General features: G+C 39.9%; 1 protein-coding gene across 1 annotated transcript in view; it reads left to right on the top strand.

The window, feature by feature from the left end:
- The window catches only part of LOC124805426 (myosin-I heavy chain), an 804,788-nt gene that overhangs the window by 650,658 nt on the left and 128,938 nt on the right, over positions 1-25,192 (top strand). The window contains exons 16-17 of the mRNA XM_047265991.1: positions 11,967-12,168; positions 12,268-12,420. Of these exons, the coding sequence (XP_047121947.1) occupies positions 11,967-12,168; positions 12,268-12,420 (355 nt within the window). The remainder of the gene's footprint in view (positions 1-11,966; positions 12,169-12,267; positions 12,421-25,192) is intronic.

The raw sequence follows: 25,192 nt of genomic DNA, 5'->3' as shown, positions 1-25,192 counted from the left end.
AAGTACTGTGCAACAAATGCATTAGATGGGAGTGAAGATGATCTGTGGGAAGAAATGCAACATAACCATGGCAGTGGCAGTGACACTTCAGAGTCTGTGGACCACTCCTATGAGGAGGACTAAGTGGCATTTGTATCTGACTAAGAAAGGCCTTTACCTGGTTTTATTTTGTGTGTACCAGTACTTTTATTATCTCCTTCAGTTCTCTGTAATAAGGTAACCATTTGTAAGTTTTCAAAATAAACGTAGTCTGTGTATACATGTTTTTCTGTAGTCCCTTGCTAAAAATTGGAGGGTCATCTTGGATTTGGAGATATACCATACTTTCATTTATGCTACATTCATTGGTTGTCAAGTTACACCCTTGTATATGTGTTCATTTGCTCACTGAAGAAGAAATCAGGCCTGCTGATTGAAATGTTGTCACAATAGATTCTTTACACTGTTAAGTGAATTCCTGAATTGTTGTTGTTGTTGTTGTTGTGGTCTTCAGTCCTGAGACTGGTTTGATGCAGCTCTCCATGCTACTCTATCCTGTGCAAGCTTCTTCATCTCCCAGTACCTACTGCAACCTACATCCTTCTGAATCTGCTTAGTGTATTGATCTCCCTCTACGATTTTTACCCTCCACACTGCCCTCCAATGCTAAATTTGTGATCCCTTGATGCCTCAAAACATGTCCTACCAACCGATCCCTTCTTCTAGTCAAGTTGTGCCACAAACTTCTCTTCTCCCCAATCCTATTCAATACCTCCTCATTAGTTACGTGATCTACCCACCTTATCTTCAGCATTCTTCTGTAGCACCACATTTCGAAAGCTTCTATTCTCTTCTTGTCCAAACTGGTTATCGTCCATGTTTCACTTCCATACATGGCTACACTCCACACAAATACTTTCAGAAACGACTTCCTGACACTTAAATCTATACTCGATGTTAACAAATTTCTCTTCTTCAGAAACGATTTCCTTGCCATTGCCAGTCTACATTTTATATCCTCTCTACTTCGACCATCATCAGTTATTTTACTCCCTAAATAGCAAAACTCCTTTACTACTTTAAGTGTCTTATTTCCTAATCTAATCCCCTCAGCATCACCCGATTTAATTTGACTACATTCCATTATCCTCGTTTTGCTTTTGTTGATGTTCATCTTATATCCTCCTCTCAAGACACTGTCCATTCCGTTCAACTGCTCTTCCAAGTCCTTTGCTGTCTCTGACAGAATTACAATGTCATCGGCGAACCTCAAAATTTTTATTTCTTCTCCATGGATTTTAATACCTACTCTGAATTTTTCTTTTGTTTCCTGTACTGCTTGCTCAATATACAGATTGAATAACATCGGGGAGAGGCTACAACCCTGTCTCACTCCTTTCCCAACCACTGCTTCCCTTTCATGCCCCTCGACTCTTATAACTGCCATCTGGTTTCTGTACAAATTGTAAATAGCCTTTCGCTCCCTGTATTTTACCCCTGCCACCTTCAGAATTTGAAAGAGAGTATTCCAGTTAACGTTGTCAAAAGCTTTCTCTAAGTCTACAAATGCTAGAAACGTAGGTTTGCCTTTTCTTAATCTTTCGTCTAAGATAAGTCGTAAGGTTAGTATTGCCTCACGTGTTCCAACATTTCTACGGAATCCAAACTGATCTTCCCCGAGGTCCGCTTCTACCAGTTTTTCCATTCGTCTATAAAGAATTCGCGTTAGTATTTTGCAGCTGTGACTTATTAAACTGATAGTTCGGTAATTTTCACATCTGTCAACACCTGCTTTCTTTGGTATTGGAATTATTATATTCTTCTTGAAGTCTGTGTGTATTTCGCCTGTCTCATACATCTTGCTCACCAGATGGTAGAGTTTTGTCATGACTGGCTCTCCCAAGGCCATCAGTAGTTCTAATGGAATGTTGTCTACTCCCGGGGCCTTGTTTCGACTCAGGTCTTTCAGTGCTCTGTCAAACTCTTCACGCAGTATCGTATCTCCCATTTCATCTTCATCTACATCCTCTTCCATTTCCATAATATTGTCCTCAAGTACATCGCCCTTGTATAAACCCTCTATATACTCCTTCCACCTTTCTGCCTTCCCTTCTTTGCTTAGAACTGGGTTGCCATCTGAGCTCTTGATATTCATACAAGTGGTTCTCTTCTCTCCAAAGGTCTCTTTAATTTTCCTGTAGGCAGTATCTATCTTACCCCTAGTGAGACAAGCCTCTACATCCTTACATTTGTCCTCTAGCCATCCCTGCTTAGCCATTTTGCACTTTCTGTCGATCTCATTTTTGAGACGTTTGTATTCCCTTTTGCCTGCTTCATTTACTGCATTTTTATATTTTCTCCTTTCATCATCTTTGATAGATCTTTGATAGATAACAAATTTTAAGATAATGATGACAGAAAGGATAATCCTCTTTCTAAAAAAAAGTGCAAGACAAATTATTGAGCAATTTATTCCTGAATTATGTGGATTTTTATGCAAAATCAACTATTATTCCAAGCTCTTCCCCCAATGGCTCACAGTGGGCAACCCCTCAGTAAGCTGCGTAAAAAGGGTGTGCGTCAGAACTGGACCCCTCCCTGTGCACCGGCTTTTACCCAATTTGAAACCCTGCTGAAATCTGCACATTTCCTCGTGCCACTCTCTCCTGCTTGAACTTTGGCTGTGTTGTCCAATGCATCTGCCTTTGAAATCAGTGCAATCGTGGTGCACAGGAATTGGATTGACTCTGAACAGCCTGTAGCATATGCTTGTAAGACATTAATCCGTGCACAGTGAAACCATTCCCACATTGAAAAGGAGGCATTGGCAGTAGTGTTTGCCATTAAAAAATCTGATGTCTATCTTTTTAAGACAAAGTTCTCTCTAATTACGTTGGCGGTATAACTTAAGCCTTGCTCCAGCCTCCCAGAGTGACCAGCCCAACACCTCAAGCACTGAATGTTATTCCTCATCACATACAATTATACCATCTGGTATAAGCCCACAGCATAGCACTCAGATGCCAATGTGTTGTCACTTCCACCCACAGGCCTGGACCCTGATTTCTACCAACAGGAGGTCCTCTGCTTCCACATACATAGCACGCAGAAACATTTGTTGGACGATTTCCCCATAATGCTCATGTCATCACCGCTTCCATGTGCTGGAACCACACCTTGGGGCACATGACTGATGGCTGATCAGCTTATGTCACCTGCCAATTGATGACCAAACTCAGTTCCTGGAAACATATTTCTCATAGGCTCTTGGTTCCAGATAATGTCTTTCAATGGACAGAGAGACTGACATGCATTGGGTGGTCATCCCAGCAGAACTGTGCCAATTGTATTGAGCATGCTGCACTAGGGACATGACATTGTTACCGCACTGACATATGTACTGTCCAGGAACCATCAGCAACATCAAAAGAAATGTGTGTCGCTGCATTGCATGCACCCAGTTCTGGGTGGCACCTCAACAATCTTTGCCCCTTGGCCTACACCCGCCCCACCCCCACCTCCTCTGGGACCATATCCATCTTGATTTTGCATGCCTGTTTTTGAGATTAATGTGGTTACTCATTGTGGGAGCTTACTCAAAGTACCAACGTGTTGTACACCTGGCGTCCACCACAAACGATCCCACCCACATCTCCTTAGCCCAGATTTTGGACACCAAAGGCTGCCTCACACATTGGCCTTTGATAATGGGCCACAGTGCACTGCCTTCAAGGAAAAACATACGTACAGCTCTTCAATCCATTCTTCCTCAAATGGCGAAGTGGAATATCTCATCGGACTTTTAAGCAGCAAATGAAAAGAGCTGTCAATTCCTCTGTCACTACATTGACTCTCACCCTGTTTTTGATCGTGTATTAAGCCACACCTATCAACACTTCAGAGACAAGGTGCTTAGAGGAATATAAGGCCTAGGAAACTGGCCATTTAGCCATTATTTTGAGTTTTACTGGCACATACATAAGTGGTGTATCTTAAGAGTAATACATACAAAAAAAGACCAAGCTTCAAGATTTATTTTTCATATTTGCTTTAGTTCTTTGATAGATAACAAATTTTAAGATAATGATGACAGAAAGGATAATCCTCTTTCTAAAAAAAAGTGCAAGACAAATTATTGAGCAATTTATTCCTCTTGAGCTTCCAAAGTTTCTTGCTCACTAAACAAACAAGACATATTTGTAGCAGAATTCAAGTAAACTACAAAACCTAATTACATTGGCTGACGTTTCTTTCTAAATAATTCTAGTAATTGACAGCAGAAAGCACACCAGCCACAGGGAAAGTAGCAGGATATCCATACAGTATTCTCAATACGCAATGAGTCCAGATTTCAAGTGAAAGATGGCTCGCACATCTAGAAAATTACAGCCAAACCTGTACTTTGGTGTGGTCTTTTTAACACAAAGTGTGGACAGAGCTACACTTGGGCTTGGCCTGCAGAATGTTAACAGAATTAATGCTGTGTGAGCTGCTCCACAGGTGGCAACCGTGGACCTTACTTCATCTTCTAATGCTGCCCCCTTCAGAATCCCCCCCCCCCCTTCAGAATCCCCCCACCCGTCTGTCCCCGAGCAAGACACATACAGAGCTACATTGTTATGTGTCTGTTGATTACTCAAGTGGTTAGCATTACTCCTTCCATTGTTACAATGGACTTGAATTTGATCAAACTTGTTTGGGAGTGCTTTTCTTTGAAACAGTAGCTTATCCCCTAAGGAAGTGTTGTAACTCAGATTATCTCTAACTGACAGGGAAAAAGTATTAAATGTGTCTAATTTGGGAACTTTCTGTGGACAGCTTATTATTTATGTACCTTTAATGGCATTTCCTGTTTCTGAATTCAATGTTTCTGTTTCATTTTAACTATGTTACAATTAGTTCTTGTCTTGTTGTTGGAGGAGCTAATTTTTCTAGATAATAACTACATTTTGATGCTATGATGATGACAACATTGTGGGACTGAGTTTTCATTGTGTTCCCTGAATGATGCCTACAAGATGGAATCCTCCCCAGTGGCCTAACCAGAATAATTACTTTCCCTGGATCCCACTCCTCCTTTCACAGTGACTTTTACCTTTTCCTATTCCACCAGTCACTGTCCCTCACAAACCTGGTACTGCAGAAACACATCTCCACAGAACAGGCATCCAAGAACCACTTCTGCTAAGATACTGCTGCTGTGCAATCCCTACTATGTACATCACATCTCTAAAATTGAATCTCTTGCACTCCAGCAAATGGAAGAGCATAACAGACACCACCTCCGTAAGTTATCCAGCCTGCTGACATCCTGTTGCTGCCATGGGGCAATGCTATCCAACCCCTATCCTACTCACAGTCGGCCTCCTCATCAACCCCTCATAACACCCAGATGCTACCAAGCTCACCTTTCCAACATGCCACATCCCCAAATATTCCACTAAACCCAGAGCTGAAACAATCCCAGAACATTGTCGTTAACCTTTCCACCAAAATCCTCAGCTTCACAGAAGTTTCTGTCCTACACAAAGGTCTCATCTTCAGCCCTACATCCAAATTTAACCATGTCGGTCTTGTCAGAGACCTACTCTCCTTCTCCTGATCCCTGTGATGGAAATACTTCTTTGCCACGAATCCCTCCAACCAAAGCCAATCTAATCCCAACATTGAACCCTGCCTCTTCCAGTTCATACCACCCTCCAACCATTATCTCCTCCCCCCTCCCCCCCTCTCAACTTAACGCCTCCTAGTCACCTTCCAAGAATTCCTTACGTCCAACATGGCCTCGTCATCCTTCCCCAGGTCCTTTCATAAGAACACCAACATGTCCGCAGAAGGAAGGACAGCTACACACCTCAAAACAGATCTTGACCTAATCATCCTACCTGTAGACAAAAGTTCCACCACTGTTGTTATGAATCGCAGTGACTGCCTGGAAGAAGACCTCTGTCACTTGCGTGACTCCTCCACCTATAAACTCTGCCAGAGTGACCCCATCCCAGAAGTCCAACATAACCACCAATCCATACTTAAACCTTAGGTCCTTCCCAAAACCTCTCTCCTCAGTCCATTTCCGTCCTCACCCCTGCTACATCCCATGCACCAGCCTGCTACATGCTCTCCAAAATCCACAAACTCAACAATCCTGATGCTGCATCATAGCTGGTTTTATGCTCCCACTGAAAGAATTTTACCCATGTTTAACCAACATCCCAAACCAAATGCTCAAAACCTACTCTCCAACACCAAAAATACCAACCACTTTCTTCACCATTTCTCCACCATTCCCATCCATTTACCTCTTGGATTGCTACCCATCTCTGCTGATGCCACTTTTCTATACACCAACATCCCTCATGCCCATGGTCTTGCCTTGCAGCTGTTAACACTACCTCTCCCAATGGCCTTCAGACTCCAAACCCACTACCTCATTCCTTTTTGAAGGGATGGTATACATACAAATCTGTGCCATAGCTATGGGCACCTGTGCGGCGCCATCCTGTGCCAACCTGTTTATGGGCCATCTAGAGCAAACCTTCCTAGCCTCCAAAATGCCAAACCCCTGGTCTGGTTCAGGTTCATTGATGATTTATTCATGATCTGGACTCATGGCCAAGGCACCGTGTCTTTATTCTCCTCAATCTCAACACTACTCCCATCCTCTTCATCTGGTCCTCTTCAACTCACCAGGCCACCTTCCTGGACATTGACTACGTCAAAAAAAAAATCCTTCCATACATCCTGACCACCCGGTGATGGTGTATCTTCAGTGAAAAGAGTTCCTTTGCCCAGTGCGCTGATGGTCAAACAAATGCCTTCACAGATGGGCACTATGCCCCAGACCTAGTCTGCAAACAGATTTCCCTTGTCATATCCCCACATACCCCCAGTTCTCCCACCATCCCCATGAACCAGCTACAAAAATGTGCCCCCTTTGTCATCCAATATCAGCCGGACTGGAACAACTGTAGAAGACCCAGTTGTAAGACCCACTCCGTCCACCCACCGAGCACTTCCTACTCCAGTCCTGTCACAGGCTTATCGTACCCCAACAGATACTGGGCCACCTGTGAAAGCAACCATTTCATAAGCTAGCTCTGCTGCAGTCATTGCACAGCTTTTTATGTCGGTATGACTACCAACCAGGATAGGGTTACCTTTTTGAGGCAAGAGGATGTGTCCAAGTCTATTTCATAAAAGTGTAGAGTGTGCCCTGTTTTTTGGACTCATAAAAAAATGCAAGTTTTTAATGAAGGAAATCAGTTCTCACTGTAATTAGCCATAAACAAATGCAACTGTAATACTTTTGATGGAAAAAAATCTCTCTTTGATTTAGTATGTTTATTCTTGTGTCGTGGCTACATCATTAGGAAGTTGTCTATCTTGCATTCAACCAATATTTTATGTCTTCCACAATATGTTATTTAGTGTTACTTCTGCTAGCCTTGGAGGCTGAGTTTAAAGTTGGATTGTTTATTTGAGGTAAAGTTGTATCTTTTGCATCAAATTAAATTAGGAACTAAAATACCAAATGCCAAAAAGAAAGTCAGTGTTTAATATGTGCTTATGGGGAAATACAAATCATTCAAGTTGTATTGAGAGGTTGGTTCATATGTTTCCGACATTGAAATCATACTTTTTTCTCAAAGTTCTATGCTTGTGATACTTGAAAGATCTTTTGAGGATAAACTAAGTGAAGCTAGCTAGTTGTTTGTTCACTCATTGATGTCAACTTTCTAAAGTAATATACTGAACTTGGGGAAAGAATCAAATTCTGTAGCCGAATCTGTTTGTGTTTTAGAATCTACTGTATAGACTCTCAAGGGAAGGTACAAACATAACTATATGCCTGTAAAAATAAGTGCAATTCTTACACATAAAAGTGAAGAAGGTCACTCACAGGAGTGTGACAGCTTTGGCAAAGAGATAACAGTTGTTTACACTTATGCTATTGAATATCTAAAGAAGTGGCTGGCTCAATACAGGTCCGAGCATCTAAGTAGATGCAGTTCTTATGAATTGCTATTTTGGAGGGTGATGAAAACTGTGTCACTTATCTCAATCATCATCATCGTCATCATCCTCATTTATTGGATTTAGAGGCCTTTAAGGCCTACAGTGGAATAAAAGTGGGTACAAACCACAATGTAAAGGGAATACAACAAACCGCACATTATAAAAATTTGTGAAGGTACATATATAAAAAAAAAGAAAAGGATGAAAAGAAACATCTGTCAGTCACAATCTCAGTATAGCAGACTTTTATTGCAGATGGCGGTCCATTGCTGATTGTCCCCAGCCTCATAATCTACTGCTGTCGGCTCCATTTGTTTGAGTATTGTCAGCACCCAGTCCTTCCATTGAGCCCTCAGTCATCCCTTTGGGCATCTCCCAGAAGGTTGGGAATGGAGAACAATGGTTAAGGACAGATCCACCAGCTTGGAAGATTTGGTGAAACCACTGTAGCCTCTTCTGCTCAATATGCGGCCGATGTGTGGCTTTCCATACCACTGGTAAAGGTCTTCTTTTGTTCTTTGTTCCCATTTACCTTCCATGGTATTGTAGACGGGTCCAGATATCTTTTGAAGTACCTTCCTATCAGATGCACAAATTGCTTCTTCAGTTGTCGCTGAAGCTGCCCAGGTTTCACAACCATATAAAAGTATTAATGTCATGTACAGCCAAATCTTGTTTTTTAGTGATATCAGCTGGGATTTGAATAGATTGTTTAGGCTGAGGAAAATGCAATTAGTGTTTGTTAATTGCTGCTGCAACTCTTTTTTCAATTAATTTTTATTAGTCAGTATGGATGGCAACGGCCTTGCCGCAGTGGATACACGAGTTCCTGTAGGATCACCGAAATTAAGCGCTGTGGGGCTTGGCTGGCACTTGGATGGGTGACCATCCAGGCCACCATGCACTGTTGCTATTTTTCGTGGTGCACTCAGCCTCGTGATACCAGTTGAGGAGCTACTCGACGGATTAGTAGCGGCTTCGGTCAAGAATACCATTGTAACGATTGGGAGAGTGGTGTGCTGACCACACGCCCCTCCTATCCACATCCTCATCTGAGGATGACATGGCGGTCGGATGGTCCCAGTAGGCCACTTGTGGCCTGAAGACGGAGTGCTTTAGTCAGTATGGATCCCAAGTACTTGAATTCTCTTACTCGTTGGAAGACATGCCTGTCAACAATAATGGAGAGGAGAGGAGCTTGATGTTGCAAGACAACGAGATATTTTGTTTTACTCTCATTCACTACCAGCCCTATTTGTTTTGCGTTGCAGAGGAATCAAGAAGTGTCAGCACTTAATTGCTCCTGGATGTCGCCAAGGATCACAACATTATCAGCAATGCCAGGACTGTATCTGTTCCCACCATCTCCATTTCTCTGTTTCGACCAGTGTCGCAGCTTACTTTTTCCAAGGCCAAGTTGAATAGTATCGGTGCCAAAAGATCTCTTTGTCGAAATCCATTTTGAATACTGAATGGTGATGATAGATGGCTGCTGAACCCTACTTGGCAAGTTGATTGGGAATAGCAAGCTGTTATTAGTCAGATATATTTAGGTGGAATGTTGACATCTTCTAACGTTTTCCATAGCATGGAGCGGTCAATTCTGTCATACATTACACATATATCAATGAATAAACGGTTGAAAGCTTTTATCAGTTTTGTAATTTCTCAATATTTTTGAAAGACTATCAAAGGAAACAAAATCAACTGGCAGCTGAAGTGTGCATATCTCAATCATTCATATACTTTTCTTTGCCATTCTGAACTGCTGAAAATTGTATAATTCTTTTTTCCTATACCTAGTGATAATGCTAACATGGAATGTGTCTTTTCTTTTGTGAACACACAGGAGACCAAAGATAAGAATAGCTTTAAAATAGAAAACATAAAAGATGTTGTGCGTGCCAGTACAATTTCAAATTCTTGAACTGCCTGTGCTTTTGTGGAGAGTTGTTGGGAAACAATAAACTGTAAACAGAGATTTTCTTCATCCTCCAAATATTCGAGGCATAAAAGTGAAAAAGGCAATAATGAGATAATGGAGAGAAGTGATGATGAATAAACTGACAAGATACTGCATATTTAGTCTTAAAATAACTACAAAAACTCATTGTTTTAATTTAGAGTAGTTTTACTTAATTTATTTTTAAGTTGTAAAACACTTGATTTTACTGATAAAGTATGTTCTCTTTTTTATGTGCACTGTTCCCCTTTTTATTATGAACTTAAAACAAGGATGAATGGCCACTACCAAGTGGTGGCCAAGAGCAAAGTGCATCACCCTATGGCAAAACATTCAATATAACATGTTTGATTTCAATGGCTGCTTCACAACCCGGGCAATTTGGATCCTCTCCTCCACCACCAGCTTTCCTGAACTATGCAGACGGGAATTGTACTTACAACACATTCACCGCTCCTGAAATTATCCCGGCCTCAACCTATGGTCACATACTGTTCTCACACCCTCCATCCAACAGTTCTTGCCCTCTCCTATCACCTCCTCCCTAGTCAGGTCCCCTCACCCTCATTGCATGCTGCTGTCTGCAATTTCACCCAACAATCTTTTCCCCTTCTCTGCTTCTCTCCTTTTCCACTCCCCATCCCTCCCCCCCCCCCCTTTTGCCATCCTTCCCCTATAACCTCCCATTGCTGCATCCAGCATCCTTGTTCTGCCACCATCTAGTCCCTGCTTATTCTGCCAAACAGGCCAGACTTCTATCCTCCCACTTGTACCCTACTATCCCTCCCCAATTCCTACCCCACTTTGGAATGCTCTGTCCATTCAACACAACACAGTTGCATTATGGCCAGAATGGCCGGAGATAGCAGTCATGTACACATGAAGTGCACCTGCGTGAATGTGTGTGTTTTTTTGTTTTCCATTATGAAGAAGGCTTTGGCCGAAAGCTCAGTGTGTAACAGTCTTTTCATTGTGCCTGTCTGTAGCTGAACATGTCATCTCTATAGTGAGTAACAATTTATCCTTTTCATAATACTGTTAAAATGTTATCAGTAGCAATGATGTTGATTCCCATAACTCTTGCTGTGAACTGTATGAAGTTAGTTAAACTATATGAAAAACCAAGGGATTGATATGCTCAATTAAATTAAGATAAAATGTTAATTTTGAAAAAGATTACTATTAATCTACTTGGTACAGGCTTCTTCTCTCTTTCATTGTTTATGCAGCTGTTCTTTATAATTTATAATGGAAATTGCTAGTGACAATTAGCTTCACTGAGCAAAGTCTCTTATTTTAATCCTATATTTTAATCAGACACTGTGATTAAATATTTCATTTTCCTACATTACCTTCCTTAGTGACACTTTTCACAGAACTGAGCACCTGTATTGTGCCTACAAATGCATTGTTTGTTCTCATTTTTTATTCTCCAATTAGCTGCTGTATCTTAAAACACTTTAAGTATGCAGGGAGTTAATGTTTTGTAGATTGGTGAAAAGTTGGTGATACTACCCTCCATGTTGACAGAATTTCCACTTAATATGTTGCTACTGCTGCTGTCAATTATGGGTTTAAGGAGCCTAAACATCTAAGGTCATAATTCTTCTATCCCCCCCCCCCCCCCTCCTGCTGCCCCCCAGTATGGAATAAGTGCATTCCATCTGTCTGCATGTAGAGGAAATTCTATGTGCAAGTGTGAGGAAGTTTTCTAAATGTTTGCATAGTGTGTGTCAGAGGCGAGACATGGGTACCAGCCTGCTATTGCTGTAGTGGGGCATGGAAAACAGCATAAAACATGTCCAAGTGGCCAAACATGTTGCCAATCATAACGAGGAAACCACTTGCTTTGCATATCGTGCAATGGATTGTGTACAACTAGCTTAAGGCAACTTTTTTGTGGGCATCAGACATGTATTGACAGAAGCTGTTTCTGTTTGAAATGTGTTATGTTATTTTTCAAACAGATATAAAACTGCATATAGTTGAGAAGATTCATCTTTTTCAGGGCTGCCCAACAGGAGATTGCAGCTCTTTCACAAATGGCAGAACAAATTAACTCAAAACTTGCATCATCTGAACCATCAGGTGATTCTGTTGATTTGGACAATCTGTTTGCATTCTTGTCTGATGTGCAACCTCGTAGTAATAACATTATTGATGAAATTGGAGAACAAATGGATGAACTTGTGGAAGACTTGGATGTTGAGGTAATTCATTTTAAGATTAAATTGCCTTCTAATAACATATCAAAGATGGAAAGAGAACTTCTTTTGGCATACTGTGGATTGGCTCCAATTTATTTGCAGCTGGAGTCGGTGATGAAGGAAGCACCAGTACCACCCTCTAGTTTGGATCTGTCTCGTACATTGGGTCCACCCTCTCTGCCAGAACCTACTGGACCACCCCCACCTCCACCACCAACTAGCCCACCAGCTACTTCAGAGCCCATCTATGAATCAGTAAGCTTTTGTTTTGAAAATTCTTATTTGTATATATAGTGTAAATACATACAGAGGTAAAGAAGGGGTGGGTATTGTTATTCTGAACAGTTATTTCCCAGCACAATTTACCATGCAACACCCTTACAAGCTTTTCAGACTGTTTCTGGCCACTTTGTATATTCCAAAGTCTAATTAATTTATCAAACTGTATCTCCAATAGTATTACTTGTAAATTAATATTCAAGCTTGATTTTAAAGGGCACAGATTGACACACATTTTCAGGTGCGGATGAGCACTGTAGCTCAAAACTTTGTCTGTTAAGCCTGTTCTGCTTAAAATATATTGCAAAATGTAATTAATTTATCAAACTATATCTCCAATATGAAGTTGAGAATTTAGGTCTGACAGGAGGTGTGCTAGTGTAGTTCGTGCTATTGCAATGACCACCATGTCCAGATGGCTTTTAATGGTCAGAGTGTCTGCCCAGGAAGCAGGAGACAATTGTGTGTTCTGTCATTCTCTACCCTTTAAAATCAACCTTGAGACTTAATTTACTAGTAATACTTCTGGAGATACATATAAACAACTGAAACAATCAATTTTTGACAGTATAATGTAATTGGATAGATAAAAAGTCTACTCACCAAGCGGTGGCTGAACACATGTATAAAAAAGGTTTTACGTTTGCAAGCTTTCAGAGTCTGAGGCTCCTTCTTCCAGCAGAAGGGTTGAAGGGAAAGTATTGGAGGCATTTAGGAAAAGGGACAGAGTTTGGAAAAGTCACCAAGAACCCTTATATCCCCTTTTCATTCCGTCAGGTTGGTCACCCCGGACTTGGGGTTCTGGGTGACTTTTCCAAACTCTGCCCCTTTTCATAAATTTCTCCAATCCTTCCCTTTGTCCCTCTTCCTTCCCCTTCAATTCTTATGCCGGAAGAAGGAGCCATTGGCTCCAAAAACTTGCATATGTAAAACCTTTTTTATATGCGTGTTCTCATGCCACTGCTTGGAGAGTAGATTTTTGTACCTATCCAATTAATTAGATTGTTAAAAAATTATTATTTCAGTTGTTTTTGTATATCTCCAGTAGTAGTAGTAGTAGCAGTAGTAAATTAAGATTCAAGCTCAATTTTAAAGAGTGGAAAATGACACATTTTCAGGTGTAGGTGAATACTGTAGCTCAAAACTGTATCTGTTAAGCCTTTTCTTCTTGCAAAGTATAATTAATTTCAGACTACATCTCCAGTAGTATTGCTAATAAATTAAGATTTGAACTTGACTTTGGAGGTCACAGAATGCCACATATTTTCAGGTGTGAATGAGCACTAAAGCTCAAAACTGTATTTGTTAAGCCTTTTCTATTTAAAATTTTGTTATTCATGGATTGTGTTCTGGATGACTGATTTGAGACGAGAGTATGTAAGACCAAGTGAGCAAGCAGGTAAAATAATAAGACTTTGGATACTAAATGGTTGGAACCTTTAATTATTTTGCAGTGTTTCAGTCACCATTTTCAGACTTATATCAGACTTTAACTTTTTCTCTGTACTGTTGTCCAGTGATTCGTTAAAATAATTTATCAAAGTTTTGGAAGACTGTTTTCTTCACCATGCAGAAACATTGTGCATTTAAAATTTAATACTACCAGCAACAGAATACTAGATCTTTATAATTTTTCAGAGAGGCTCATATGCACGACTAAAATTATTCATGCATGTGGATGTGAGTGAGTACTGTAACATGTTTGCACTGGCCTTTAGTGACTTTGCATGATTCAGAACTCTGCCTGATATCAATCATGGTGCAAAGGGTAAGGATTCCCCTTAAATGTGCAGGCCAGGTGTTCATTGTGCGCAGAGTAGTGATTACTCTTAAATATGGAAGCCAGATGTTTCTGCCAATGTAATACAGTTTTCTTTATTTGTTCCTATACACACAGCCTTATACTCATTTAGTGTGCCAGTAATCATGGATTACAAGCTATGATTTTGAGTAAACAAACATTAAATTAAAAATCAGTTTGTATGACTGACCATCATCAGCTCTGAACCTACTATATGTAAAATAAGGGAAAGGCGAACACTCACCTATAGTGGGTCAATGTGTGGAGCATAGAAACACATAACATGCACCGTTACGCTACAGGCAATTGGTTGCCTTTCACTTATTTTATGTATTGCTCCACCCACGAATTTCCATTATTTATATGTCTACTATCGTATAGAAGCAAGCTTTTCAGATAGCTACTTGAAGTTGCCACCTGGATTTCAGGAGTGGAATAAGGCAGTGTGTGGCCATGCCCTTGGCTGGATGGCGAACCAAACTGACAGCACATTGTCCCACCATCTGGTGGGTAAGCTGTTTAACAGACATGTCACCAGAGAGCTGTTCTGCAGGTTGACCTACAGTGAACCGTAATCCCTGGTGGTATTGTCATACTGCAATTACCAATATTTTCACTAGACCTTTTTCAAAGCAAATGACCCTGAAAGACATAGTTAATGGAAAGAAAATGAGAGTATAAAAAAATGTAAAACTTGAAACAGATGTCGATTTTTCCATCAAAACATACAAAGCCTTTCGAATTCTCATAATGCTATAGAAAATTGAAAAATGTTAGATTATTTTTACGTTTGTGTTATGCATAACAGAAAACCAGATGGAAGTTAAAGAAATAGGACAGCTGCACCTAGATGGCTACAAAGTGACATCAAATCACTGTTGAATAATGTAATGCAAGAAGGTGAGTGACTGTTACACAAAATATGGAATAAAGTCCCATGCCATAGACCTAAATGAGTACTGCAATGAACAAATTTCTGAGTTCTGTGCTTCACCAACGGTCTTCAGAACACACAAGCTAACATTTCTGACAGTGAACAGTTCTGATGGTGAACAGACCCTCAGCAGGAAACAGTTTAAACTTCATTAGGCGATTAGAGAGATTTGTAGTGTAGTTGTTGCTTCAAACATGGGTTGCTGTTAGATATGTATAACAGCAGTTTGACTGTGTACTTCCCACGTTGATCTTCTTTACTTCATCACCAAAGCTGTACTTACTACTTTAAATTCAAAAAATATAATTACCTTTATGGTACCTTTCAGAAAAGAACTCTCCACTCCAGTTGTAAGGTAATATTCAATATACTTTCGTAATATGGTATGTTAATTCTTTTGATTACAAAATCATTCTCAGTCTCAAAAGTTCCTCCAGTTCCCTTTACAACATCTGAGTATTGTAAACTAAATTCTTGAGAAGTCTGCACATCTTCAGGTCAGGATGATAATCTATGGAATTCTTATTACTGCGTCTGAGTTGAAATTTCCTCTCGGTATGCCATAGCAACCGTTGTCCCATGCTGAAGATATCTGTTGTCCCTCAGTATGACTGTCCACATGCACGATATATGAAATGTTGTATTAGACATAATCTTTTACCTTATTATTTTTTTGTTACATAAATTATGTGGCCTGACAAAAAATATGAAGCACCCAGAAGCGGAGGTCAAAATGAAATGAAACTTCACGAGTTGAGAGGGTATGTGATGTTGGTGGAATGATTTAAAAATCTAGTCAACTTTACAAAGGCTTCATCAATATGACCCCAATCTATATGACATTGCACTGCCTCTGGCATGGATGCTTGCACTGATTCAGTTGGTAAGGATGTGATAAAGCCATTATATCCTCTTCTGAGGCAAGCTGACCCATAACTTTTGTAACTGTCCCTTACTGCACCAAAAATAGGTACTGGCACAGAATTAACATCTGAGATGTTCCCATACATGTTCTAGTGGGGACGGCTCTGGGGATCTTTCTTGTCTTTTGAGTATCTCAGCACCATACAGAGAGTTCATAGAGACACCATTTGTGGGTGAACATTGCCTTGTTGAAAAACGGCATCATGATGCTGTCACAGGAAAAGTAACACTTGAGGACAAAGGATGTCTGTGCAGTACTGTTGTGCCATCAGAGGTTCCTCAGTTACTACAACCTGTGACCTGAAGTCATATCTGGTGGGTCCACACACCATGATGGCAGGGTGCTCTACCTTTCCATAATGTTGGAACAGTGGGACATCTCCAGGTTGTTATCATGCTCACCCAACAAAGGTCATCTGGGGTAGTGTAGAACTGTGACTCATTGCTGAACACATTGTGACACCATTTATCAATAGTCCATGCTTCCTGGTCATGACACCACTCCAAATGCAGCCATTTGAGAAGTGGTGTCAAGGGAAGCCTACACGCTACACGTGGAATGATAACTCTCTAGGCCATGCTTCTGCCAGTCTTTGACCAGTGATGTGTGGTGACATGGAAACTTGCAGGCAGTCCATTACTTGTTCTTAGATAGCAGACACAGACGTGTGTGGGTTAAGATGTGTTCGGGGGACACTACCTTGTGGTGGTCAGATATGGTCAACTGGAACATTGACGATGAGTGTACATGCTGTCACATTCCCACACAGTTCAATATCAGGCTATTGTTACAGTGATCCACAAATCTGGATATCATACGATTCAACCTGCCAGCCAAAGTGGAAACCCATAATGATGCACCTTTCAAACTCCGTCAGGTGCTGATAATGCTGTCGCTAATGTGACGTCTCCATGTCCTTGACAGTGATCACTCAACATCTGGTGCTCTTCACGCCCCTTATATACCATATCAGGCCTGGCACGAACACTAAACATGAACAGCACTAATACACCCTGGTGGCTGTTCTACCTGTTACAGAGGATTGCAGCTCTAATCATTTACATGCCCACCGATGGTACATATGTGTATGAAGGTACATTGACATCCAACAATGTTTTCTGGATGCTTCACTTTTTTTTGGCAGGCAGTGTACTTTCATTGCTAGTATCATTCGTCAGTAAAACGATGTAATGATATGCATCACTCTCCTTGAGTGATGTGTATCACTAGAGAGTGCAAATAAAACTTATGGAAATAGCTGGGAAGTCATTGTATGGAAGTTTCACTATTGACTTCATTTTAGATAGTACTGATTGAGGGCACTTACTGAAGTTTTTCCCACAGTAACATTCACAACTAGAATAGGACATAATGCAACAATGATCAATAATCTATTTTATAATCCAACTGTCTTTCACGAAATTGGTGTGAACCCCATGACCTTTGGTCTCACCATGATAGTCAAATGGCAGCAATATTCTTTTCAATAAAGTATAGCCAAGAATGGACATGAACAGTTTCACAGTGTCATAAATGTTAATTCAGTCATATTATTCAGGAAGTGTTTACTCACTGAGCAATGGGAAGGTGATTATTGTAGTTGAGTTGGCATAAGTTGATCCCTGACAGTTGCAGGGTACTAGGTGTGGTAGCTTTGCACTCCTATCTCAGACAATAAAATAATGTGATTTTATGAACATCTCTGTGGTGATACCTCAGTGTTGTCACGGCTCTGTAACAGGTACTGTTTCTGCATGCAGCCATTAGTGCTTCACAGTTGAAACTGGCAACAGCACTGTGAGTGGTCTGGGATCTACGAGGTGCATTCAAGTTCTAAGGCCTCCGATTTTTTTTCTAATTAACTACACACCCGAAATCGATGAAACTGGCCTTACTTCTCGACGTAATCGCCCTGCAGACGTACACATTTTTCACAATGCTGACACCATGATTCCATGGCAGCGGCGAAGGCTTCTTTAGGAGTCTGTTTTGACCACTGGAAAATCGCTGAGGCAATAGCAGCACGGCTGGTGAATGTGCGGCCATGGAGAGTGTCTTTCATTGTTGGAAAAAGCCAAAAGTCACTAGGAGCCAGGTCAGGTGAGTAGGGAGCATGAGGAATCACTTCAAAGTTGTTATCACGAAGAAACTGTTGCGTAACGTTAGCTCGATGTGCGGGTGCATTGTCTTGGTGAAACAGCACACGCGCAGCCCTTCCTGGACGTTTTTGTTGCAGTGCAGGAAGGAATTTGTTCTTCAAAACATTTTCGTAGGATGCACTTGTTACCGTAGTGCCCTTTGGAATGCAATGGGTAAGGATTACGCCCTTGCTGTCCCAGAACATGGTCACCATCATTTTTTTCAGCACTGGCGGTTACCCGAAATTTTTTTGGTGGCGGTGAATCTGTGTGCTTCCATTGAGCTGACTGGCGCTTTGTTTCTGGATTGAAAAATGGTATCCACGTCTCATCCATTGTCACAACCGATGAAAAGAAAGTCCCATTCATGGTGTCGTTGCGCGTCAACATTGCTTGGCAACATGCCACACGGGCAGCCATGTGGTCGTCCGTCAGCATTCGTGGCACCCACCTGGATGACACTTTTCGCATTTTCAGGTCGTCATGCAGGATTGTGTGCACAGAATCCACAGAAATGCCAACTCTGGAGGCGATCTGTTCAACAGTCATTCGGCGATCCCCCAAAACAATTCTCTCCACTTTCTCGATCATGTCATCAGACCGGCTTGTGCGAGCCCAAGGTTGTTTCGGTTTGTTGTCACACAATGTTCTGTCTTCATTAAACTGTCGCACCCACAAACGCACTTTCGACACATCCATAACTCCATTACCACACGTCTCCTTCAACTGTCGATGAATTTCAATTGGTTTCACACCACGCAAATTCAGAAAACGAATGATTGCACGCTGTTCAAGTAAGGAAAACATCGCCATTTTAAGTATTTAAAACAGTTCTCATTCTTGCCGCTTGTGGTAAAATTCCATCTGCCGTATGCTGCTCCCATCTCTGGTACGTATTGACAATGAACACGGCCTCATTTTAAAACAATGCGCATGTTTCTATCTCTTTCCAGTCCGGAGAAAAAAAATCGGAGGCCTTAGAACTTGAATGCACCTCGTACTTACACCATTTTCACTACAGGACCCACAGTAGGTGAGCAATTTATTTTTTTCATCAAAAATATTCTTACAGTGCTATGAATTCAGTTTTCCTTTACAACAGCTGTGGGTCAGTTATTGTGGGAGCTTAGGGTGGCGAGCACCAACCAGGAGTAAGTGAAATTAAAGTAGTAAGTTACCAAGAGAGAAGGAAATCAGCATCTTCCAGTGGATGATACTCAACTAAAGGAGTAAATTTCTCCAGGAGTAAATTTTTGATTTACTTTCAAAGTAAATTTATTTACACCATTATTGGTGGAGAGCACCATTGAAGAGTAACTTGAGGAAAAAAGGGCAAAATTTACTCCTAGGTAGTAGTAGGAGTAAAGTAGGAGAGTAAGGTGCGATCTGTGAGCTCTGTGTTTTAAGTGTCGAATTCTATGGATTACTTGGACTACAAAGAATATGTGGAGATGGAGGAAGAGGTGAACACCTCAAGAATGTGGGTTGCAATGGAAAGAAGAGACCTATTTGTGATGTATAGCGACAGTGATTTCAAAGAGCAGTTTGGGTTTCGTAAAGAATTCTTGAAGTTGCTACTTGCTATGCTGGACCATTACTGCAGCATAATTCTGACAGGAACCATGCTTTGTCTCTTAGGCTGCAACTTATTTGTGGACTGTGAATCTTTCGCACAGGTACTTGTCAAATCATAGCAGGAGATCTCATTAATATCCATCATACTACTGCTGGAAGAGCTTTTAACAGTGTGATAAACAGTTTAATTGCCTTAAAGCCACTGCATATGTTCATTCCACAGAGCCAAGAATATATGTCAAAGAACAAAAGGAAAATCTATTGAACTGGCGGATTCGCAAATGTCATAGGGGCCATAGACTGTGTACATATACCCATACTTTGCCCTTCTGGAACACAAGCAGAACTATACAGAAATCGCAAGAATTTATTTTCTATCAATACATAAATCATCTGTGATGTCAGTATGAAGATTTTGAATGTGGTAAGTCGTTGGCCGGGTTCCACGGATGATGCATGCATTTGGAGCAATAGTAGAGTTGCTGCAGAATTTGAAACTGGACAGTATGATGGGTTGCTTGTTGGAGATAGTGAATATGTTGTCTCCAAACATTCCTGTGTTCCGAGCCCATACAGGAACCGAATGGCACTACAAAAGAGCCCACATTGCTACCAGATGTGTAATAGAGCAAGTGTTCGGTTTTTGGAAGAAACTTTTCCAAATTCTCATAAAACAACTCGATCTAAACCAAACAAGTGTGAGAATGTTATTGTGGCTGCTGCTGTTCTGCACATCTTTGGAATAGAAGTTAAAGATGTGTTTCATCCTGATATTGTGGCGGTGAATGACATCGAACATTATGCATTTCAGCCAGAAGCAGATGCTGCAGGTCAGGCTGTCAGAAGGTCTATTATACTTAATTACTTTAATGAGAATTGTACCTAGTTTGCTAGTAAAGTTAGAAGTTAGTGTAAAGACTTTCCCTTCTGAAATGAATAAATAAGCCACCAGATTGTCACTACTGTAGTGAAAAGTGACTCATTTAATTTATGTGTAATTTTATAGTTTTTTTCACCAGGGGATTAACATTCTCATTTTATTTCTTAACTGAGTATACAAAGTCATACAATGTTTCAATTATTTCTAAAATAAAATAGACTTCTTTTACAATATTGCAAATTCAGATAAATATTAGAATGTGGTATTAACAAAAATTAGCACCGATTCTGAAATGATAAACAAAAATATTATGCCATACAGGAAACAAGAACATATTAAGTATATGAAAAAATGTCAGGAAATAAAAGTTGTTTTATACATATGAATATTTTCTTATTCATTCACGAAAACCCAAATTTCTAGAGCATATTGGCTGAAGAACTGGGACCTTAAGTTTGCTCCATTACATTCTTGAACTTATTCAAAATTTCCATTTTAAGGTTTCGCTCTTCTTCTATGATTTCTCTTTGTCTTTCTATTAATAAAATTTTTGCATTGTATTCTTCTCATATTAAACACATTTTTAAGGAATGAAGCTCGTCTGCTTTTTTCAACAACTCCCAGTTATTCACTGCAACCACATGTTCTCTCCCTCTTTTGCTTGGCGCATCTTTTGATAAGCTCCCACCAGAGAACGCAGGCCAAGGTTCATGACTATGGGATAAAGCTCGACCTTAATCAGTTTCAGTGCTACCTTGAGAGCAGTTATCATCATCAAAGTTGCTTGAAAGTATCACATTATCTTCAGATGTGTCATTGTTGTTAACTCCAGCTATACCCTCGAAAACTTGTGGGATTATATGAACAACCATTTGGCTTATGTTGGCTATCTTTGTCTCAACTACTCCACCACCAGTTTGAAACTGTTCACAATTACATTTAGCTTTCATTTTCTCTGCTTGCACTTTCATGTCCTTGCAAATTACTTGAAGCTGCTCTTGTTGTGTTTATGTAAGAGCTTCTGCATTGTATTCAAAGCGTATTTTTTCCCAAACACCCTTTTTCCTGTTTAGCATGTTGATATCATGCTTTTTAGATTCAATAGTAGTTCTGTACTTTTTCATTATTTCAGCAAACGGCTCTTTTTCATTTCCTGGTATGTTTTTTGAATGTTTCTTGGCTACCTCGATGTTGCTGCTAGCTCATTTCTCAAATTGACACTTAAATTAATATGTGTCACCAACCAACAATGGACGTTATTAGCTGTAGACAGCGGGGCTACCAATAGATTCATCCATCAATAGCATGTTTCTTTTTCATAATTCACAGATCTTATCATTAGTGTACTAGCATTTAGATTTTCAATTTTTAATAATTCAATTTAATAATCCCTTCTAGATCCTAAAACTATAGCGATGAACATAAATCACCAAAAGGTGATACAAGAATGTCTGCCGACAATCGATATTTTTCAAGAGGGAACATAATGTTGGTGCCAGCAGTGTGCAGAAAAGGCTTACTTCTTTAGTAAATAGGCATTACTACTTTAGTTACAACTAAAAAAGTAAACAGAAATTGAGCTCCCCAACAGTTACTAAAAAAGTATATTACTGCAGAAGTAATTTACTAAGGTAGTCCAGACTAAAGAAGTTACTACAAGAGTAATTCATACTAGTTTGGTGCTCGCCACCCTTTGAATAGGATTGGGAAAAAACTTTATTAACAGAATTAAAAGAACAAAGTAAGACAATTTGGAGAATTGTTAAATATGAAGTTAACAAAAGAGGTAAAGAAAATTATATTCAACTCCCTGATGACAACAGTGCTGAGACCGATGATGTTAAATTCAAATAACTGACTGCTAAATGCAATGAATTCTTTTTAACAGTAGCAGAAATCGCAAGGAAAGACCAAAAAATATTTTGAGATACCTTCATAGTCAATCAGTGAGATTTAGTATACTTTTTTTTGGTTTGGTCCTTACTACCATCTCTGAAAGTTTGTTGGTGGAGTTATGTTCACCCTGAGAGAGAGAGAGAGAGAGAGAGAGAGAGAGAGAGAGAGAGAAAGGCTTTAAAGAGTGGGTGAGAGAGAGATATATATTCCCATAGTTATCGATATAAGTAGATGAGTACTAGTTGTAAATGGTTGTTAGTAAATTTTTCAGATACAGCCTGCACTACCCACTTATGTCTTTTTAATGTACAAGTTGATTCATTACCCATCCCTGAAGTCTCTCCTTCACAATGGGATTTATAGAACACAATATGTGAATGAATTAATGGGTTTTCAGAATCGGCAAATGTCACTCTATAGCCAACTTCAAGAAAGCTGAAAAAATGCATTTAATGATTCTTGCTAGTACTCGATTGTAGTGTTGATTCCTCTTTTCATCCCTCTTACTCTTAATTCTGGACTGGTAAGGAGCTGTGATCTGGGAGTAGTAAGGTGCTGAGCAAAAATAAATAGTATTACAAGTAAAATCATTTATTGAATCATCCCTCAGGGAAATTTTTAATTGCCAAAGTAAGTAATATTTGATCACCACAGAGGCTAACTTTGAAAACAAATTGTTACATTCTGAGAAATACCTAAATTGTATCAAAATACGTATTCATATGTCCGTAAAGCAGACAGATAAAGTGTAGACAATAACATTAGAAAATACTAGTTTACATACACAGCAAAAAGCTAAACAGGAAAGAATTATTGTTTCACTATTTTGGACTATAAGGGAAAGCAGAAATCTGAGTCGTGAAGCAGACTTGCACCAAGTGAAATCAAATGCCAGATGAGGAAATTAGTATTAAAGTTATAAAATTTTATAGAGTCGGTTGTGAAGCAGCCAAAAGGAATTGCTCTTTTGCTGGTAAACCTATAAAACAGTGTAGATGTCTGTAAAGCAGACTTTGTCATTTACAAACATCAATTATATAAAAATAGAATTTAAAAAAAATTTCACACAGACAAAAATTATAGCTTTACATACACAGCTGCAAAACAACCAAAGAGAATTATCTGTTTCACTAATATACATAATCATAGTAAACAGAGAAGTTAAACAAGTGTATGCATCTGTGAAGCAGGCTTTTGCTTTTTGGCTTTACATAAACTGCTGTGAATCAGCCTATTTCACTAATATACAAACCATAAAAAGCAAAAAATTTAAAATGTACACATGGGTAAAGCAGACTGAGGAGTTTACCAAGTACTTTTATGAGCAACAAAACCTCAGACAAGCAAAGAGCTTGAAGCATACAAATGAGACAAATAGAGAATGGCTCAGTTTTGGCCGATCTCTGAGTCAGTTGCTCAGCAAATTATAAAACATCTGCTCAGAGTACAAATTAAATTTGAACAGCAATTGGATACAACTGAAACACAATGGTTTTCCACCGAGTCCATGTGGCCCACTAGTATCAAAAGAAGATAAATATGGAGACAACATGCTAAAATTTTAATTGAGAAATAATAATAATAAAAAAACACATTCGCCTTCTGAAACTGACACTGTCTAATAACCAAATGAGTATTTGTCTCAGATAGATTCTTATTACCAGGGTGCTGATCCACAGAAAGGCATCAGCAAAACACGGCCAATAGAATGACCTGAATCAGTTTACTGTCAAAATAACAAATGATACTCTGAAATGACTGCATAACGAAGGGGCATTTTCTCGTGAATCTTGACCAACACTCAAAAACAATTTTGCTCTCTGTCATTGTTACATTATGCCAAAGCAAGTCATGGGCAGTGTATGAGGCCAAAACCACCAGCAAAGGCAAGAGGCACCTGTAGTATAACTGCAGAATATAGCCTGTCACTGCACAGACAGGGTAAAGTTGCAGTTGCCCAATAGGTGACAGCTCAGTCCACGAAGTAAACAACAATCTTGCTGACTACCATGGCTTTGGGGTGCAAGACAGTATACTGTGTGAGATTCCATGCATACCCAAACCCCAGCTGATAATGAGTGAGCTATGCATGTGCCTGAATCCTTTGCAGAGCCACCCCAGGCCCCACCACTCGGGATGCAAAGAAACCCACTGCTAAGCAGTACTAACAAAGAGTTTACTCAAGCAAGAAACTGATGCAGGCCCACGCATGTCTCAAATTCGATACTTAATTCTCACTCTGTCCCTTCTATCACTTCCGAAGTGAACCTAGAAAAGTCCTTAACTTTGACCTATCCTATCTGACTGTTTCTCCTTCATCTTTATCTCCTCATTTTCGCTTGGCGTCTGAGTGACATACTCTTCCTTTCCAACCTTCCCCAGCCATGTCCTCTTTCCTCATTGAGGAAGCAACATAAAAGGTCCAATGGCTAGTGTTTTCCATTGGTAATACTTCAAAATCTCATATCTAAAAGTAAAAATTTGTCCCACAACTCGGTGTCATGCCAACATTTTTGTCACATTTTTATCAAGATCAACTTTTTTTATCTGTTCAATATATTAGAGAAACCTTTTGTTTATTTGTTTTAGTCTGCAGTCT

Source organism: Schistocerca piceifrons, chromosome 1 (genome assembly GCF_021461385.2).
Source record: "Schistocerca piceifrons isolate TAMUIC-IGC-003096 chromosome 1, iqSchPice1.1, whole genome shotgun sequence".
In the NCBI taxonomy this organism is placed as follows: domain Eukaryota; kingdom Metazoa; phylum Arthropoda; class Insecta; order Orthoptera; family Acrididae; genus Schistocerca; species Schistocerca piceifrons.
The sequence above is the reverse complement of the archived record's forward strand: the minus strand, read 5'-3'. Positions and strand labels throughout refer to the sequence as shown.